The sequence below is a fragment of the Lepidochelys olivacea genome, assembly GCF_965140295.1.
Source record: "Lepidochelys olivacea isolate rLepOli2 genome assembly, chromosome: 1".
NCBI classification, from domain to species: domain Eukaryota; kingdom Metazoa; phylum Chordata; order Testudines; family Cheloniidae; genus Lepidochelys; species Lepidochelys olivacea.
This window is the reverse complement of record NC_140411.1, coordinates 216,108,409-216,124,957: the sequence shown is the minus strand read 5'-3', so window position 1 is coordinate 216,124,957 and position 16,549 is coordinate 216,108,409. Positions and strand designations below refer to the sequence as shown.

General features: G+C 46.4%; 1 protein-coding gene across 2 annotated transcripts in view; it reads right to left on the bottom strand.

Moving 5' to 3' along the window:
- Positions 1–13,090, bottom strand: part of YBX3 (Y-box binding protein 3) — a 37,038-nt gene extending 23,948 nt beyond the window's left edge. The window contains exons 1-3 of one of the 2 annotated variants that reach the window (XM_084617299.1): positions 12,711–13,090; positions 6,636–6,699; positions 3,901–3,934 (exon numbers count right to left, since the gene is read on the bottom strand). In XM_084617299.1, the coding sequence (XP_084473425.1) occupies positions 3,901–3,934; positions 6,636–6,699; positions 12,711–12,933 (321 nt within the window). In that variant the 5' untranslated portion in view covers positions 12,934–13,090. The remainder of the gene's footprint in view (positions 1–3,900; positions 3,935–6,635; positions 6,700–12,710) is intronic. The other variant, XM_084617300.1, reaches the window with a different exon arrangement.
- Between the last annotated feature and the right edge of the window lie 3,459 nt (positions 13,091–16,549).

Sequence of the window (16,549 nt, the reverse complement as noted above, 5' to 3'; positions counted from 1 at the left end):
GTGTCCAAGAAAGCAGGGAAAGATAAGCAAGATGAGGTCAAATAGGTCTTTCTAGCTCCAGATTCTACATGATTTGGAGCCATGGCAAGAGAGAAACTGTTAATACAAAGCAGCCACATTTGCTCTAAGGAGAGAAGCATTTTAATCTGTATGCTCTGTGTATATATAAATAGCATCCAATAGCAGCAAATAAAGAGTGTTAACCCTCACCCTGATCATGAGATCTGCCTGCACCCCTCCCACTGTGTGCGTGTGGAGGGTGGGTGTGTCCCTTCAACTAGGTCAGCCTTATTCTAAAGAGATTACATGTGTAATCCAGCCCCTCCTCCATACTCCACAAATGCTGGGGGAGGAGTCCACAGTGGCAGGGAACAGTCACTACCCACAGAGGAAAGAGGCAGTTCAGAGCAGGATGTTTGTGTACGTGATTGATAGGACTTTGTAACTGACACTCCCTGCCTGACTGTTCCCTTTCCTTCTCACTCAGGCAGGCCCCAATCTGCTTGACTGAATCACTGTACCATCCAAAGGGGATGCTAAGATCCCTCCCATCTCTCATAAATTCAGCAGGGATTGGTTTAGTTTGTATTTGGTTGGGAATCCTACCAGGAAAACCTAGACTACTGCAGTGGGGATATCGCTTCCCACTGAATCAATACCAACTCCAACTGCCTAGTATTGCCTGAAGGCGGTCAGTCCTTCAGAGTTTCAAATGCCATTTGGTTAGGGCTCCTGACAGGGTAGTGGGACAACAGAAGAAAGGGAAGGAAGCATGAATTTGGGAACATCAAATCCTGGACCAAGTCTCAGACCAGCCAGAATGGTCTAGTTATGGATGTTGAAACAATGGGACATATTTAATCCTAGAGTAAACAGACATCTGAAATAAATGGAGTTTCACTCACTTACATCAGGCCTGACTTTTGCTCAAAAGGGCACACTCCTAGAGGATTTTAACCATCCACTTTACCATATATTGACCTGTGGAAGGACAAAAATTCTCCCCCATCTTCCCACTATAGCTCTTTAATCTACATATGGGAATCAAATATCTCCCCTTCTCTAAGAACAGGAACAAAGAGGTGACAAAGAGTGGGTAGAAACTCTGCTACATCAAAACAAACTATTATTCTTCACATTTAAGAACCCTCATCTACCATCATCTTTTATGCAAGAATGCTACCAATGCCATTCTTGATTGCCCATTTTAAAAACTTTTCAACAAGCACCTCTGTGCCTACTCCCACACCATTGTAAATAGCTGTAGAGCCACCTCATTGTCCTTCTTTAAATTTCCCCTTAAAAATACTTCACTGCCATGATGCCTATTAAAACTTGACAATGATTAGGCAGCTCACTTGCTGCTATCACCTTTTTCACCATGACCAATATCATCTCACTGTTCCCTTGTGCTGACCCCATCTTTTAGCTGTATCCACCTGCTGCCTTTTGCCTGGCACTTACGACGGTCAGCTCTTTGGGACAGGGAGATATTGTACAATGACTAGCACATGAGGCTATAAACCCTAATGCAATATAAATTGTAATGAATTACACACAAGCACCCCTGGTGTCTCATCTCTCATTAACACGTTCACAAACTCTTAAAACTGTGAGGTGAACTCTGACTCCTATCACCCTGAGGAACAGTCACACCACTAAGCAGAGCATCCTTAGCACCAGTAATGTTATATACAATACACACTAACCATTGTTTAACATGCAGGCTGTGTGTGTGTCTCATCTGCTTCTAGTGGCTGGGTCACATAGAAGATATAACCTCTTACAGCTGATGGAGTTACTCCTTTAGTTTTAAGTGGTAGAAGCCTGTGTTTTTGGTGCTTAAAGTTCCAGGCGCTATACAAGATGCTAGCTCATCAGGGAGCATTTGAAATTTTGTTGTTTTCAGGCGTTAGGACAAGCTTCCCAACAGGGAATGCATGTAACCCTGTAAGGCCTAAGGCCTTTCTCTGCAGCCACATTAGAAGAGCAGCAGCCATTAGCCAAGAAGCAGAAAGTCACATCCTTACATTCCATCTAAATTACATTAAAACAATGTAATATCGGGCTGTTAAGAAGGCGAACCTGTCCTAATAGCAATCACCATCACCAGACAAAGAAACCGATCTTAAGATGGTTGAAGAAAACTTTGCTTGATGACATTCTGTCTGGCAAGAAATCACTTATCGACAAGTTGTGGTTGTGAAATCCCTACTTTATTGTTTTGTCTTTATGGTCCCCCATTTCTCTATTGTTTATCTGCAGGGTCTCTGTCTGTTGATTGTTTCTGTCTGTTACATAATTAATTTTGCCAGGTGTAAATTAATTAAGGTGGTGGGGTATGTTTGGTTAAAGAATTGTTTTACAATATGCTAGGATTGGTTAGAAAATTGTTTTGTAATATTTTAGTAAAATGACTGGTTATGGTATTGGTTAAGCAAGACTCAAGTTTCACTATATAAACTGGGGTCCAAAAGGAAGTTCTTCGGAGCCAACTCCAGGACACAACCCCAAGATCAGAGCTGCCAGACCTCAACACCTTGCCAACCACTCCGTGAGGAAGCTGGAGTCTCCCAGATGACCTGATCCTGACTGGCCATCAAGAAAAGTTCATCTGCCTTATCGGGACTGGAAGCAGTGAGCACTGTATGCTTAGCGTATGCATTCTTTTTTGGAGGGAACTGTTAATAAATAGAGGTTAAGTAGGCTATTACTGAGTAAGGCTCTTTCACTGGTAAAAGACCCTGCAAACCTGCAGAGTGTAAGGTTATGCCCTGAGCCCACGGAAGGGTACGGGTGGGTGCCTAAATTAACAGGATCATTCCTGAGACCTAGGAATGGCGGAAGGCTGGGTGCCCTAGAGCATAAGGTTATACCTGAGCCCTAGGAACAGGGAAAGGGTAGGGGTGCCTGAATTATGAGGGTTATGCTTGAGCTCTAGGAACCGAGTAAAGGTGGGTTCCCCTAAAGTGTGTAACAGAATTTTGTGTGGGTAACAACCTCTTGGTCAAATGTGCATCTCTCAGATATTACAGTAATGAGTGTGATGTAAATACAGATAGCTCCTGAGCATTTAACCCTCAGGATGTGGCAGCCATCCTCAATTCTCAGAACAGAAGTTCCAGGTTATGTGGAAACACTTTAAAAGCATGACCTGCTGATGGTTCAGGGAACCCCATGTGCACTAGCAGGCTTCTTGTTGACCACTCCCTGCCCAGTCACAACTGGTGCATTCCCTCTTGCCTGTCATTCTTGGTTGCAGCTGTCTCACATTGTGACAGCTGATAATGTCCAGGCTGGTTAAGGACCAGACTGGATCCTTTTCCTTCAAGAAAATGGCAAGAAAGGGGACAGAAAGAGAGATTGATAGTAGAGCAAGAGGAGGAATAGGGCTGAGAATGAAAAGGAGAAAAGAAGATTGAGAGGACTGGAAAAGAAGCCTGGAGTATGAACAGGAGAGAGTCTAGTGCAGAAAAGGAGGGTGGGAGGATGAGGTAGAAAACAGCAAAAAAGGTTCATTTAACTTCATTTGAGCCGGATACTCCCTCCCCAACACCAACTGAGCAGTTACCCTGCTGGAAAGAAAAAAGCCCCCTGCCTAAACCACAGTGGGCAAGAGAAGACAGAAGGAGCTGAAAGACAGAGGGGAATCTGTCACGGTTACATACAGAGGAAGCTGGGAGAGTTCCGAGTAGGACAACCCCTTTAACTCCATATAATGAGAGTGGCTAAGAGAAGGAAATTTGTCAGTGATACATGTGGGGCTGAATCAGTTCAGAATGACCCCTTTAGCACTCGTAAGGAGAAACTAGGGCTGAGAGATGAATATGAACAGTACATAGCAACAAGTTTTACAATGTATAGAATGTACAAAAAGACAGTCCATTGCCTCTCACTCACCTGATGAACAAACACATCTTCTTTTGTGTCATTTCTGTGGAAAAAGTGTGAAGAGAGAGATGTAATCATGGGACATCTGATTATTTAGGCCTGCGGCTTTACGGTAGATAGTCCTTGGGGTTCAGCTCACCAGTCCATGCACCTCTTCTGAGGAGGAGCAGAACCTGGAAATACATCTCCTGAAGCCTCCATAGGGCACACACCCCCTGGGATTCCATGTGCAGTACAAACCTACTCTGCCTCTCCATCCAGACCTGGCTGTGAATTCGCTCTGTATCATTTCCCCAACAGGAGGGGATTGTCCACCTTCCCCAGGGACCACCCTGTAATCTGTGGGCAGACATCCAAGGTGTAGTCTGACATAGGCAGCAAGACTATTATATTCTCTCCCTCTCCTCTCCATGACCACAGGACCTGCAACTCAAGCTCCCAGCACATTATCCCACAGGTCAAGGGAGACTGTCAACAGGACTGGGCACAGCTGTTAACATAGCTCCCCTTACACTGAAACCCAACACAGTCCAGGAGAGGAGGGACTAGGAATACTCATTGGGAGGGGGAGAGCTACATATGAAATAAAGAAACCAAAAAACAAACAAAAAAACCCACTTTCTAGGTTGTCTAGACAATCCTCCAGCCAGTACAGGATTCTGCATGTGATACAGGCTGACATATCTGAGAAACTCACATCCAGTGCGCACACACAGATGCAGAAGCTAGGAACTCTTAAATACTCCAAAACAATTTCAGTTCCACTCTACTATTTACACACAGGTACTTGAAGTTAATTCTGTGGCTTATGAAAAGGTGCTAGGTTTTCAGTAAAGAAATCTGAGGGACTCCCCCATGCCCTTCTCCCAAATATGCTCCTCCTGACTTAGGAAGGTAGAACTGTATAAGAATATAAACCTTTTTATTTCAAGGCATAAAAGTCAAGCACTAACAGGGGTTAAAAACTTCCTCTGTAAGCTGGTTGTTCCATAATTGGCTACTACATGGTTTCTTGCACCCTCCTCTGAAGCATGTGGTATTGGCTACTGTCAGAGTCAGGATACTGAATTAGAAGCACTATTGGGTATATTATTTATGTTCCCAGGAAGGAAGGGAAGTCTCCATGGCTGATTCAACAGTTTGGCTTCCCTACTGGGACTGATAATGGGTGGATCAGGGAAAGTAGGGGAACAGAATAAGGGCAGGTCTTCACTACCTGCCGGAACGGTGGGTTGTGATCAATCTATTGGGGATCGATTTATTGCGTCTCATCTAGATGCGATAAATCAATCCCCGAACATGCTCCCCGAAGACTCCGGAACTCCAGCTCGCAAGAGGTGGAAGCGGAGTCAACAGGGGAACGGCAGCGGTCGACTCACCGCTGTCCTCATGGCCAGGTAAGTCGACCTAAGATATGCGAATGGCATATCTTAAGTTGACACCTGCCCCCCCCCAGCGTAGACCAGAGCTAAGTGTGCAAATTTTGATAATGGTTTTTTTGTGTGGAGACTTCTCCCACTGGACTGAGACCCAGAAAATTCACTTCACTGAGAGAACATAATTGGAAACAATCACTACCTCTGAGGGGCTGAAGTAAAACCAACGACCTAGAGATGGAAGGCTTGATATTATTTTCCTTAACTCCAAGCCATTCATTAACCTCCTGATCTTGCACGACCTTGGAAAATGTGCTTTAGAAGGGGATATAGAGCTCCCTCAACATGAATCAGATCCCCTCTCCACCTCCCCAATATCAGTGCCCTTTTCGAGGAGCAGCCAGCCTCAATGAGCTGTGGTTGCACTGAAAGGTTCGGTATCCCCATTCTCTAATTCATCACAGACATCGAGTCCGCCACAATACAGTGTTGTATTGGAAATGGTTTCTATGATGAGAAAGACTGTGTGTCTCCCTTCTCTGATTTCCTTGAGTTATCAAACTCCCTGAACTGACGCTTGTGTGGATTCTTTTGCTATATCCATTTTCTGACAGAGGATTTTAAAAAAAAAGTTTGAAAACTATTTTAAAAAATAAATAATATTAATAAGCAAGTTTCTGTAGCTTGTCAACTAAGTTTATCACAGTGTTTTCATGAGCAAGACATGTACCACTAGCTTTTAGCTCTCCCATTTAAGATAAGATGTCTTTGAGGGTGGGCTGAGAGTACAAGATGCAGTTTCTTAGAATTCAATGTGGGAGAGTCGAGCTAGAATTCTGGTTTGACCTATTAGAGAGAGAGAGGGACCACTTCCAAAATTCAGACGTGGATCTGGACTTGAGCTTTGGAATACCCCATAACTTCTGCACGTTCAAATCTGTGACCAGCTATAACTATAAAACACAGAACTGTGGAATGTTAGGGGAGATTGGAATTGGGATGAGTGAACGTGTTTGGACAGAAAATAAGAACACCCTTACCAAAACTTTCTCCAAAGCTCAAGTCTGTTCCCCTCCCCACCACAACACACACATTTGGAAAGGCTCAATAACTTCCTCCCACATCCACCTATCATCTGATTTTAACTCAGAACCTTAATGGTGATCAGGCAGTCAGAGCTAAAATGCGGCATCACAGGCCAACCTTGTGGTATTCTGAACCCAACCAGAAACAGGAAATACCAGAAATCTCAGAAAACCCCTCTTCCTGTGAGATTTCTAGCCTGATTTTGAAGACTCAAGAGTTAATAGATCCATTAAGCATGTGAACTGCAGTGTTGCACAAATTTATCAATAACAAGAAACATACCTGTTGATAAAGCCATATCCGTTTCTGACGTTGAACCACTTGACAGTGCCAAGAACTTTAGTGGCTGAAAATTAAAGTAAATTAATATCAGTCACCCTCTAGTAACACACATCTAGTAGCTTCCTGCATCAAACGCAACAGATGTGTGTTCCCCTTCCTTTACACCTGCAAATGTTATACTGAGTTATTTAGGACAGGCCAATGCATAGCGCAGCCCTATTATAGTCAAAGAAAGTCTCCCTTATAATACTTTACACTTACATAGCACTTTTTTAGTTTTATCAGTTTATTTTACCCAGTTGGAGACAAATGAGTAGTCCCATTTCACAGATGTGGAATGGAGACTGAGGGTAAGTAATTTACCTAAAGCAGTGGTCCACAATGTGTTACCTGGACTGCAAGGCAGCGACAGCCCGCAGGTGGCAGGGCAGCGACAGCCCGGAGCCCGACCCGGGACCCCCACAACGCGACTGCCCCGGACCAGGGGCAGACAGCTGCCCCAGCCCCCAGAACTTGCAGCCTGGACCCCTCTGCTCTGAGCAGCCAGGAACCTGGCAGTATCTTTAGAACACAGCTGAGCTGGGCTGCAGCTGTGTGCTAAGTGGACTGCATGCGGCCCATGGGCTGAGAACCGCTGACCTGAAGTCACACAGCACGTCAGTGGCAGAGACAAGAATGGAACCCAGATTTTCTGATTTCCAGCCCCATTCTCTCACCACTAGATCACATCTTTCCCACCTCTACAATCCAGCTGCTGCCTACTGATCCCCATGTGCGATCCCTAGCTTGAGCATAAGCTGTGGCAAGATGCAGGACATACAAACAGAGAATCCAGCTGCCAGATTGGGGCACCACTTAGTTGTGTTTAACTCTAGTATTCAGCTATCAAAAAGCAAACATGGCAGGAGTGCCTGCTCAGGACATTTAGAAGTAGACTCAGCAAAATAGCACAGAGAACCTAACCTCATGCTGGATCATCTGGAGTGTGGGTAACAGGCAGGACCTGACCTGACAGGTCTTTTCTGGCATCACTAGAGCAGGGGGCTTTTACCACTTTCCCTAAGGAGATTGTACCACAGGCTGATAGTTCTTACTGTTAGGGAAATATTTTCTGATATCCCACTGGAAATGCTCACCCTTTGCTCTTTTTCACCCCTTTATCTCTAGTTACAGATCCTCTTGGTTTTCCCTAAACAGCTTTTTTCTTATACTAACTCTTACATTCTATGGATACAGATATAACCATATTCGCTCCTTGGCCAATTCTTCCTTTCTTTCTAGAAAATCAAAAGGAAGATTGTATCAGTGAAACAGGGAACCTCTAAACAGATGGCCTGAGTCTCATCTATTGGTCTCTGATGTTTTCCTCCTTCTCTCTGTTTTTTCCATGATCACCGACTCCCACAGTTACTGAGAACTCAGCACAATCTTGAGCCCTAAAATCCCACAGCTCTTGATCTGAAACATTCTGCTAACAGTCCCCAACCACACTCCTTCACATGGACTCTATTAAACTATTTTGGAGGAACAAGTTTCACCAGGTCCTATAGCAGGGGTTCTCAAACTGGGGGTCAGGACCCCGCAGGGAGTTGCAAGGTTATTACATGGGGGGGTCACGAGCGGTCAACCTCCACCCCAAACCCTGCTTGCCTCCAGCGTTTATACTGGTGTTAAATATATTAAAAAGTGTGTTTAATTTATTGGGGGAGGGTCGCACTCAGAGGCTTGCTGTGTGAAAGGGGTCACCAGTAAAAAAGTTTGAGATCCATTCTCCTATAGCATGGTATGTTCCCCCAACCAAATAAGTTTGCCAGATATAATAAACAGACAAACATGTATGTTAAAATAGTAACAGACTTTCTTGAATTTCAGAATTTTTAAAGGATAAAATTCACTTTGAAATTTCATTTCTAATATTTATCTTATCTGTACTGAATATACCTGCTTCAAAGAACAAGGAAAAGAAAGGGAGTTGGACAGAGAATTGGCCAAAACCCTTAACTAGAATGATAGGAACACAGGTATTACCATACTAGTTCAGAGCAGGGGTCTATCAATATCCAGGCCTCCACCCCACCCCATCTTGTGGCCAAAGCCAGTACTTCATGCTTCAGAGGAAGGCACAAGAAACCCCAAAATGGGCAATTATTAAGGCCCTACATGAATTGTGGGATGACTGTCAAACAATTGCAGCTGAGTAGTGGACAAGCCATGCAAAATTGTGAAAAAATAACGGACATTTTCAGTTATTACTACTAATAATTAATTATTAATAAATGATTTATTAAGTCCATTATTATTTTTCAGCAGTTTTCCACTGTCGGCCACTCAGGGTTGACACGTACACGGCAGGGCTCCTGCTGTCAAAATTGCAATGGAAGCCTAATATTGTGGAATCCGTATTTTCCGCAATATCACAAGTTAAGTGGTGCCTTAGCAATTATGGAATAAGCTGCCACCAGGGAATACCTCTACCTAACTCTAGGCAGTCAGTAATGGGCTTAAGTCTTAAAGCATGATGGTCTAGACTACTTATACTTTTTTAAAATCTGTCTAATGTAACGGAGGAAGTTGTCATTATTCATACAAATGTATCTCATCCCCACCATGGAGATATCATTTCTAGGGATGAGAGTTCAGTACCCTGGTCTTTCCAGTTAGTCTGACAAAACGGGGATCAATAAGTGCCAATCATGGAGGTGATTTTTGTGGTATGCACACCTGTCCCAATAGGAATTGAATTAGACCTCTCATTTCAACAGGTCCATGGAAAGCTCTCAGACTGAAACCAATAATTTCACAAATCTGACCAGTTATCCCAGGGAACTTCAGAAAAAAGTTTTATTTTTTTCTTCAAGAGTCAACAATAATTGGTGGGTAACTAATTTTTCTATTTGTCCATCAAATTCAGGTGGTCTCACCATGTGTTACAATATGCTTTCAGGGGCAGTTGGCTGGGTGGTTCCTTTTTGATCAGAAACTTAGCATATGTATTTGCAGAGCCATTAACATGGAAGTTTGAGATTAACAAAATAAATAAAAAGACTTGCCCAAGAGACCATTTCAACCAACGCAGTCAAACCACCATCTTTATATTCCCTGCGTCAAAAAAACCACAAACACCTAGCAATAAGGCTGGTTTGCAGACAACAGCAACGTTTTGACATCAGACCAAATTTAAGATTTTATCATTCTTATTAGAAAAAAAATAAGTAGTAAAGGCACAAGTTATCTTTCCAGTGAGGAAAGGTTTAATTATAACTGTATTTTGAAGCGCCAATAAAAAGATATTACACCTTATCGGCTACTTCTTCATAGTGTACTAATGGCTACTGATATGCATGGACTTGCTCTTGATGAATCAGAGGGCAAGGGAAGTGGGGGAATGCACAATGATGTTCTCCCCCTTGCATTTTGAAAGATTCTTTCCACCCTCATTCCCAAGGGCATTTTTTTTAATCTGCTACTGTATGTAAGTAACCATAGGACTTTGACAGCTTCTCTTGGGAAGCGTATTCAAGTGTCTCAGTCCCTATGAGTGTAAAGGCCTTTCCCTACTAGTTAGTCTCATAGCCCCAGCTTTATTGTGTTAATCGTCCTCCCATCAGAGACTGGGAAAACATCTCTCCCTTCTTCCATTTAAACTGCTCTACTTAAGGGATTTATAGGCTGCAATCCTGTCCTTTCTGATAACGCAATATCACAGAACCAGAGTAATTTCACAACAGAATGGTTTCCTCATTTGTTTCTTTTTGGAGAAGGTGCAAACTAGGGATGTAAATAGCTTTTAAAAAAAAAAGTAAACATTTAAACTATTAAAATTGCTTCGGTTAAATATTTAACCGTTAACAAGTTCACAACATAGGTGCAGGAACCAGGGGTGCTACAGAACCCCTATGTTTTACCCGGGGTCCCGGCAGCTAGCTGCCACGTAAAACGTGGGGGTGCTGCAGCACACCCCGCAAATATGACATCAGTTCCATAGCAATGGTCCCAACTCCTAACAATATAGAACTTAGTTCCACATACACTATGAAATGGTATTGCTACGATGTTTTTAATGTGCACATTATGCATTTAAACATTAACTGAATGCATTACCGGTAAGACTGATGCTTATCAGTTAACCAGTTAACATTTTACTTCCCTAGTGCAAACATACCATGTGACAGTGTAGTTCCTAAAATACATTAGTACTTTTTAAGCCATCCTACAAGCTACTCTATCCAGTAAAAATTGGAATAGATAGCAACAGTAGAAGTACTCCAGAACACATAACTGCTGATATACCCGTCAGGTATCCTAGGTGTGCCTGAACCATGAAATCCAGTTCAGAACCCAAACTTGCACAAAGTTTGGGGTTTGGATCTAGGAGTTCTTGTTTCAGTGCATCTTTGCCCATGACAGCATATTGCAAAAGAACCTTAACCCAATACTACTAGAGCAACTGTACTCCAGAATGCTGATGAATTATCCCACAATTACTGCGAGCATGGCTAAAATACCCCTAGAACACTGTTGACATACCTCCACACTATATTGTGGATCTACCCAAAATGGATGCAATATAGTACTATGAAAGGAAACACAGAATACTGAAAAACAAAGTTTAGGAAGCTGATGACCAATATCAGTAGCTGACCCCCCGAATGACCTGGCTTTAATTCCACCTGCTCCTTATTTCTCTCCCCGCTGCTACCACCACATTTAATATCCTCAAAAAGCCCACCCACCAGGCCATGCTGCTGGTCCTCTCTCAGTACTGGCCTCTCTCAGCACTAGGGTGCTAGGGAATCACCATCTTTCACTTAGGACATTCAGAAGTCCTTAAGGAATTCATTGACAAACAACAGACAAGAGTCCGTGACCAAGAGCGTCAGATCATAGTGAGTCAAGTGAAACAGGAGCATGCATCTCCACAGGGTCACTTCTGATGCCCACTGTGACTGGCAGGCCACTTACTATCTTCCTGAAAGGAATGATGGGCAACAGAAGCTACTTGTGAGAGGAAGTAGCAGATCTCCCAACACCAGAATCTTTTCCTCCCACCATGAAACCTCCTTTACACGAGTCTGTCTCCATTAGCAAATGGATGTTTAATATCAACTATAAACGCTGACGTGTTGAGGTAATATCTTTTACTGGACCCCTCTGCTGGTGAAAGACACAAGCTTTCAAGCGACAGAGAGCTCTTTTTCAGGTCTGGGTAGCTCAAAAACTTGTCCCACTCACCAGAAGTTGGTTCAGTAAAAAACTATTACCTCACCCACGTTGCCTCTGTAATACCCTGAGACCAACACGCTGCAACAATAGAGCAAACAACTGTAGCGCCGCCCCCCCGCCCGATCTCAGACACAGGTAGAGCCGCCCCCGTGGCGTTCACTCCGGTCCCTGCTGACAGCATGAGGCTTCCCGCAGCGCAGCGCGGGCGCAGCAGCCGGCTCCCGGGAAGGGCACTGCGCTTCCCACAGCTTGGCGGAGCGTTGGCCTCTGGGCCCGGCGCGCGCTGCGCAGCTCAGCCTCAGACGCGCCCTGTTTACACGGAGACTTTCTCCGACGCTCTCGTGAGCGCCCCCGCCCGGGAAGCGCGGCCGCGCCGCGGAGAGGACAGGGCCTGGCTGGCCGCGCAGCGGGGCAGGTCGCGGCCGCGAGTCCCAGGGGCGGAGCGCAGCGCAGCGGACCCGTCCGCTCAGCGAACCCGCCGCAGCCGGGGCGCAGGACACGCGCTCCAGCCCCGGACACCACAGCAGCCGCGGGGGCCAGGCGGGATCCCCGGCCCGCTACACGTGCGCAGGGCGGCCCGGCCCGGCCCGGCCCGGCCCAGCTCACCCCCGGGGGGGGGGGGGCAGCTCCCAGCCGCGGGTCTCGCCCCGGGTCGGCCGGCCGGGCAGGGACCCCCGCGCCCCGGGTGGAGGGTCGCGCCCTGGGGGGTGGGGGGGTCGCGCCCACCCCAGGCGGAGCGCTCGGGCGGGGCCGGACCGGGCCGGGCCGCTCTGTCGCTGTCAGCGGCCCCCCCGCCCCGGGCTCCCCTGCGCGCGCGCCCCCCGGGCCGGGCCGGGCCGGGCCTCGCCTCACCCAGAACTTTCTTCTCCGTGTCCGCGGCGGGGGCCGCGCTGCTGCTGTCACCGGCGGGGGCCGCGTCTCCGCTGGCGCTGCCCGCCGGGGCGCTTGGGCTAGCGGGGCTCTTGGGCTTGGCGTCCTGGGCCGGGGAGGCCGTGGCGGCGGCGGCGGGGGGGCCGGTGGGAGGCGGGGGGGCTGCCGCGGCCGCCGCGGGGCTGGTCTGCGCCGCCTCGCTCATTGCGTCTCTCCGGGGCGGTCGGTGGTGGCCGCGTGCTGGCGCGTGGCGCGTCGGGTGGGTCGGTGTCTCGCGCTCGGGCTGGGTCGCTCGGGCTCCGCGCTGGGTCTTACTGCCCCCAAAATGGCCCCGCCGAAGTTTTTAATACAGTCAGCGAGGGCCAGCCCCGAGCCCGGGGCGGCCTCATTAGCATTTAAAGGGGCCGCGCCGCCGGAGTGCCCGGGCCCCGCCTCCCGTGGGGGCAGCTCCGCGCGGGGCAGGGAAAGTTACGGAGGGGGTAGTGCGCGAGCCGCGCGCGCCCCCCTGCCAGGCGCCTCAGCGGAACTGACCCAGCCCGAGGGCCCGCGAGGACAAGAGCTATTGGCCCACCTGGGGCCCGGTTCTGCGCTCGTGTACTGGCCCCTCCCCCCCCCACACCCACTGTAATCCTCTGGGGGTAAAGGGACCCCCCCCACACTCCTGCCTGACTGACACCACAGGGGCAACTTGGGCCTAGTTTTACACGAGTGTAAATCCACTGATTTCAGTGGCTTCTTTCCTGATTTGCACCAGTGGGAGACCAGATCCAGGCCCATTTTTTTCTGCCAAAAGAATATGATAAAACATAAAAACCATCTGTGACTTACATTAACTTTCACTATCTTAAAACAAGGACGAGTTGAAATCTAATCAATGTTTTTTTTTAAAAAAAAAGGGGGGGGGGGAAGAAAAGGACTTTGATGTCCTACCCATGCCCGAGGGTCGTCCTGCCAAATTTTGTGGTATTTGCATCCCCATTTTCCTATGTTTAAAAAAAAAAAAAAAGTTTGTTTAAAAAACCTTCACAAACAGGGGAAACTGACTGACTACACTGGGAAAAGAGTGAAACTGACTGTGCCCAAAAGCCAAGCTTTTAAAATATAGGTGCATAAAGTTAGACTTCTGCGATCACATTTATGCACCTAACTATGTGGCCTGATTTTCAAAAATGCTGTCAACCCAGCTGCTCCCTATGTGGACAATAGGAACTGCATGAGCCCCAGTCCTTCAGAAAATCAACTTCTGTTCTCTCCTTTAACCATTCTCACAGGCTCGTGGTAGCATCGACTGAAATCACTAAATAAGAATAAATAGTTTAGATTAATTTCAGAGTAGCAGCCGTGTTAGTCTGTATCTGCAAAAAGAACAGGAGTACTTGTGGCACCTTAGAGACTAACAAATTTATCTGAGCATAAGCTTTTGTGAGCTACAGCCCACTTCATCAGATGCATGCAGTGGAAAGTACAGTAGGATGATTTTATATACACAGAGAACATGAAACAATGGGTGTTACCATATACACTGTAACAAGAGTGATCAGTTAAGGTGAGCTATTACCAGCAGGAAACGGGGGTGGGGGTGGAAACTTTTTGTAGTGATAATCAGGATGGGCCATTTCCAGCAGTTGACAAGAACGTGTGAGGAACAGTAGGGGGGGAAATAAACATGGGGAAATAGTTTTACTTTGTGTAATGACCCATCCACTCCCAGTCTTTATTCAAGCCTAATTTAATGGTGTCCAGTTCACAAATTAATTCCAATTCAGCAGTCTCTCATTGGAGTCTGTTTTTGAAGTTTTTTTGTTGAAGAATTGTGACTTTTAGGTCTGTAATCAAGTGACCAGAGAGTTTGAAGTGTTCTCTCACTGGTTTTTGAATGTTATAATTCTTGACATCTGATTTGTGTCCATTTATTCTTTTACATAGAGACTGTCCGGTTTGGCCAATGTATTAAGTTATTCAGGGAAAGCCCTGTGTGTTTGTACAGCACTCAGGGCAATGTTGATAGGAGGGTTTTTTGTCATGTAATAATAAGTAGGTCTTTTTCTCCTCTATGTTCTGCCTACTTTTCCTTCTCTCCTTCCCCTCCTCCTTGCTGCTCCTGTGTCAGGTGTCTCTATCCCATTCCCTGCCCTTATATCTCTTTTTATCTCACTGTTGCTTCCCCTCTCATTGCCCCTCCTCACTGCCTGCCTTCTCTTTGCCTCTTCTTAACCCTTTGCTGCCCCATCTCATGTCTCAGCTTCCTACTGTCACTGTTTCTGTCTTTGGCTGTGAATATACTGCCACTTTGCGGTGCAGGTAGGGAGGGTAGGAGGAGAAAGGAACAGAGACAGTTTTGGAAGGTGGTGGAGGTCAGGGGTAAAGAGTAAATTTTAAGTCCTTGGGACGCATAGACCATCTTCTTCTTCTGCGTCTGTACATTGACTAGCACAGTGGGGTCCTGGTCTATGACTGGGGCTCCTATATGCTACAGAAATACAAAATAATAATAATTATTAATAATAATATATTACCACTACAGCATGCTCCCCTCTGGAACCTGGAATTGAACCCAAGGAGTGCTGAGCATTTACATTCCTCTGCTGTCAGTAAATAGCTGTGAAACCCACTGGCAAGATGTATTGATCCACATACACAGTCTACTACTGCTACCAGTTACCTCAAGTAGCAGAGCTCTGTGTTGTGGCTAAACATGCAAACACTGCTGATTACCCCATTTGGGAGTTAATATCATTCCAGGTGATGGATTTCCGTTTCCCAGCTTTGTGTTCTGTGTTTTGGTTTGTTTCATGAAATTACATAAAAACCCTTATTTTAAAAGGAACGTGAAGGTTGCAAAGTCGAGTGCTGGAAAGTTAGGAAATGCTAGACTTAAGGCTGTCCATGCAACCTTAATTCTGCCCCCTTGTACATGTGTATTGTGACACAGTCAGTTACATGATCCCATACTTCTTTTCTACAGGACTCTTCCCTCATTCAGTGCAGAGGATGGACAGTAATCTGGGATTTAATCAGGGTTGTATAATGAATGAAGCTGTTGTATGTACTCATTTCTTGGAGAAGTTGGAAGGTGAATGAGGCAGGGATTTGGAGGAAGAGAAAGGATGGTCTCATGGTTAAGACAATAGAATGCCATCCTGGGTTCTGCCTCGGCCACAGAGTTCCTGGGTGATGCTGGGCAGGTCACTCAGTACTGCCAACTCTCACAGCGTTGTTGGGTTTTGGTTTTTTTTTTTTTTTTGGGTTTTTTTTGGTTTTTTGTAAGTAATGGGTTTTCAGACAGGGCTGGGGCTTGTCTCATGATGATGTGAGGAGCTCCGGCCCCCTCATGAAGTTCAGCCCTGCTAGAAGCCAGCAGAGTCTCTTTCCTCCACTCCCCATTCTCATGGGAGCAGGGAGGGGAGGACGAGGAGTTAGCAAAGAGCCCAGCAGCCTGGGAAGGGGGAGAGGGGACACAACTGCTGCCCCACCAGCCTGGGGGGGCATTGAAGAACCTTAAGAGGAGCAGAGGTGAGGCTGGGTAGGGGGCTGAAAGGGACTGTGGGGAGGACTGAAGTGATGGGAGCTGGGGAGGTTGGACTGAGGGGAGGACTGGGGTGGGGACAGAACTGGTAGGTGCGACTGGGGGGACAGGATTAATTGCTAGGCAGGGGATGGCCAGTTGTGAGGGTGAGAGGTTTTTCAGCAGTGGCCAAAATCATCTTACCCTATACATTTGGAAAAGTGGGCAACACTTATTGTCACACACGTACACTAGGGATGGGTTTCAGAGTAACAGCCGTGTTAGTCTGTATTCGCAAAAAGAAAAGGAGTACTTG